This window comes from Lottia gigantea, assembly GCF_000327385.1.
Source record: "Lottia gigantea unplaced genomic scaffold LOTGIsca_334, whole genome shotgun sequence".
In the NCBI taxonomy this organism is placed as follows: Eukaryota; Metazoa; Mollusca; class Gastropoda; family Lottiidae; genus Lottia; species Lottia gigantea.
In genome coordinates this window covers 22,108-24,310 of record NW_008709125.1, presented here as the reverse complement: position 1 = coordinate 24,310, position 2,203 = coordinate 22,108, and the positions used below count along the sequence as shown (strand labels likewise).

Genomic DNA, 2,203 nt, shown 5'->3' with positions numbered 1-2,203 from the left:
ATATAAATCGCAAATTAAATCTCATTTCATAACCATTCCTCGACACTTGAAAAAGGATAATATTTCGAAAACCGGTTCGTGTCAATTGCGTAAGTTTTTGTTTTACTTGTTATAATTTTTCATATCATTGTTAGCGTTATTTATCACCTAAATATATATTTTTTTGCATTTTTCATCTTGCTTTATATATCCCCAAACCCAGTTTGACTTATTTGCATAATTTGATCCCAGCATTTTCACGCTAGCATATACAGTTTCCTCCTGTTACATCCGCTGTACATTCCCTTCTAACCCCAAGTTATTTTCATTATGCTCCCCAACTACAACAAACACTGGCAAGAAGCCAGAAATAGAAACACTAATGGTCAACCAAACCAATATCACGTACCCTACAACGGCCCTGTCTTCCATCGACCTCTACCACCTACCGATTGCCGACCACCAACCAACCCATCCAGCTATATCCCACCCCATCGCCGACCTACCTACAACACAGCCTACCAATCAAGAGGTAACCATCGACCTGACCAACATCAGAAACGACTACCAGCCCACCGACGCCAACCAGTCCCCACTCATAAGGAGGAAGAACCCTTTGTGAAGGTGTTCTTCCAAGTTTTGCAGTGCCTCCATCATTTGGCAATCCTTACCCTTCAACAGCAAGGCCAACCAGCGTTTACCTTCAAACGCAAAGTCTCTGAGTTGGATAGTTTTATCCGTCCAGCAATGAAAACATCAGCTGTCGACGCGAATATTAGATCCCTCAATCGGACATGGCTCTGTAAGGTTACGCAGGTCCTGATCGACCATTACCAAACCACACTTCAAGAGAAGCTGACCACCATTCGTACCAAGTCTTTATCATCACCTGCCGTCGACCGCATCGTTTCTCATGCCCTGTCCTGGGCCCGTCGCTTCTATGGGAAACGTCTCACTCTCGCTGTAATTTCCAAATTCTACCAAACAATCAACGAAACAAAAACCAGAGTAACCATATCTCTACCAACTGAAATGGACACTACACCTGCACCATCTAGAGCTACCACGCTGCCGAACCAAACCCCTAAACGAGCCCGAAGTTCACCTACTCCTAGTCCAGCAGACATAGGTAAACGCTCTCGTAGAGAGGGCACACCCCTTCTCTTTTCACTTTCAGACTCGTCTTCCCCTTCCACACCATCTGAATCTTCACCACGTGATCCAGGATCCGCCAACCTTTCTTCCTTCTGTGCGTTTTTGGACCAGCAAACCACCCCCCAGTCTCCATCCAAGTCGAGACATGTATCCAGACCTTCCCCTCCTCGAACCAGATCCCAGTCCGTTCCCAATGCTACAATTCTAACAACTACCAAACCAGTACCAATCACACCGTCGACGACCATTATATCCGCTACCAAACCGTATTATCACCAAACCAAGGACAAATCATTTTGGAAACTACCTGCTCTAAAGAAATCAACCTTAATAATTGGATCATCTAACCTGAATCGAATTACCAAAACCAGTTCGGACACCGAAATACATTCTTACCCCGGTGCCCAAATCCATCACATACAGTCAATCCTGGAATCATACGACCATGATCCCAAACCTACTACCATTATTCTTCATGTAGGCCTCAACAACCGTGACCAGATACCAAAGACCTCCTTTAACCAAGCCCAGAAATTAATCGCCACAGCCAACAAAACCTTCCCAAACTCCAAGATCCTCTTCACATGTATACCCATTTCAAATAAAATCTCGAAGAAAGCACAACAGAACCTCAGCACCCTCAACAACATGATGATTGAGTCCAGTATCAACAGCGCAACAATCTTACCACCCTACGAAGAAGAATTCGAAACAGTTGATAATCTTCATTGGTCTCCAGAAACAGCAAAGAGCATTTATTTGTTTTGGATACACCAGCTTCAAGCATCGAGTAAGTCTTTAAACTAATTACTGGGGATAAAAATACTGAGAGGCCACCGCTAGGCCAAACTGTAGTTAACTTGAGCCGCAAAATTCTCACACCCCTTCAGCATTCAATCTTAGACCGTGGACTTAAGTTTATTCCCACACCAAAGATAGCTAACTTGAATTATCTCCGACCATCCATTGAACGATTTCAACGAAATCTTAGCTGCACATATTTTTTTCGAAACCAACCCCCACGTGGTGCTAGAACATATTTATTCTTAAATCCACGTGGACACCCCCT

The 2,203-nt window shown here is 43.9% G+C and overlaps 1 protein-coding gene across 1 annotated transcript in view; it reads left to right on the top strand.

Moving 5' to 3' along the window:
- Positions 1 to 309: 309 nt before the first annotated feature.
- Positions 310 to 2,203, top strand: part of LOTGIDRAFT_175655 (hypothetical protein) — a gene marked incomplete at both ends in the record, with an annotated part of 3,637 nt that continues 1,743 nt past the window's right edge. Inside the window, one exon of the mRNA XM_009058360.1 lies at positions 310 to 1,611. Within this exon, the coding sequence (XP_009056608.1) occupies positions 310 to 1,611 (1,302 nt within the window). The remainder of the gene's footprint in view (positions 1,612 to 2,203) is intronic.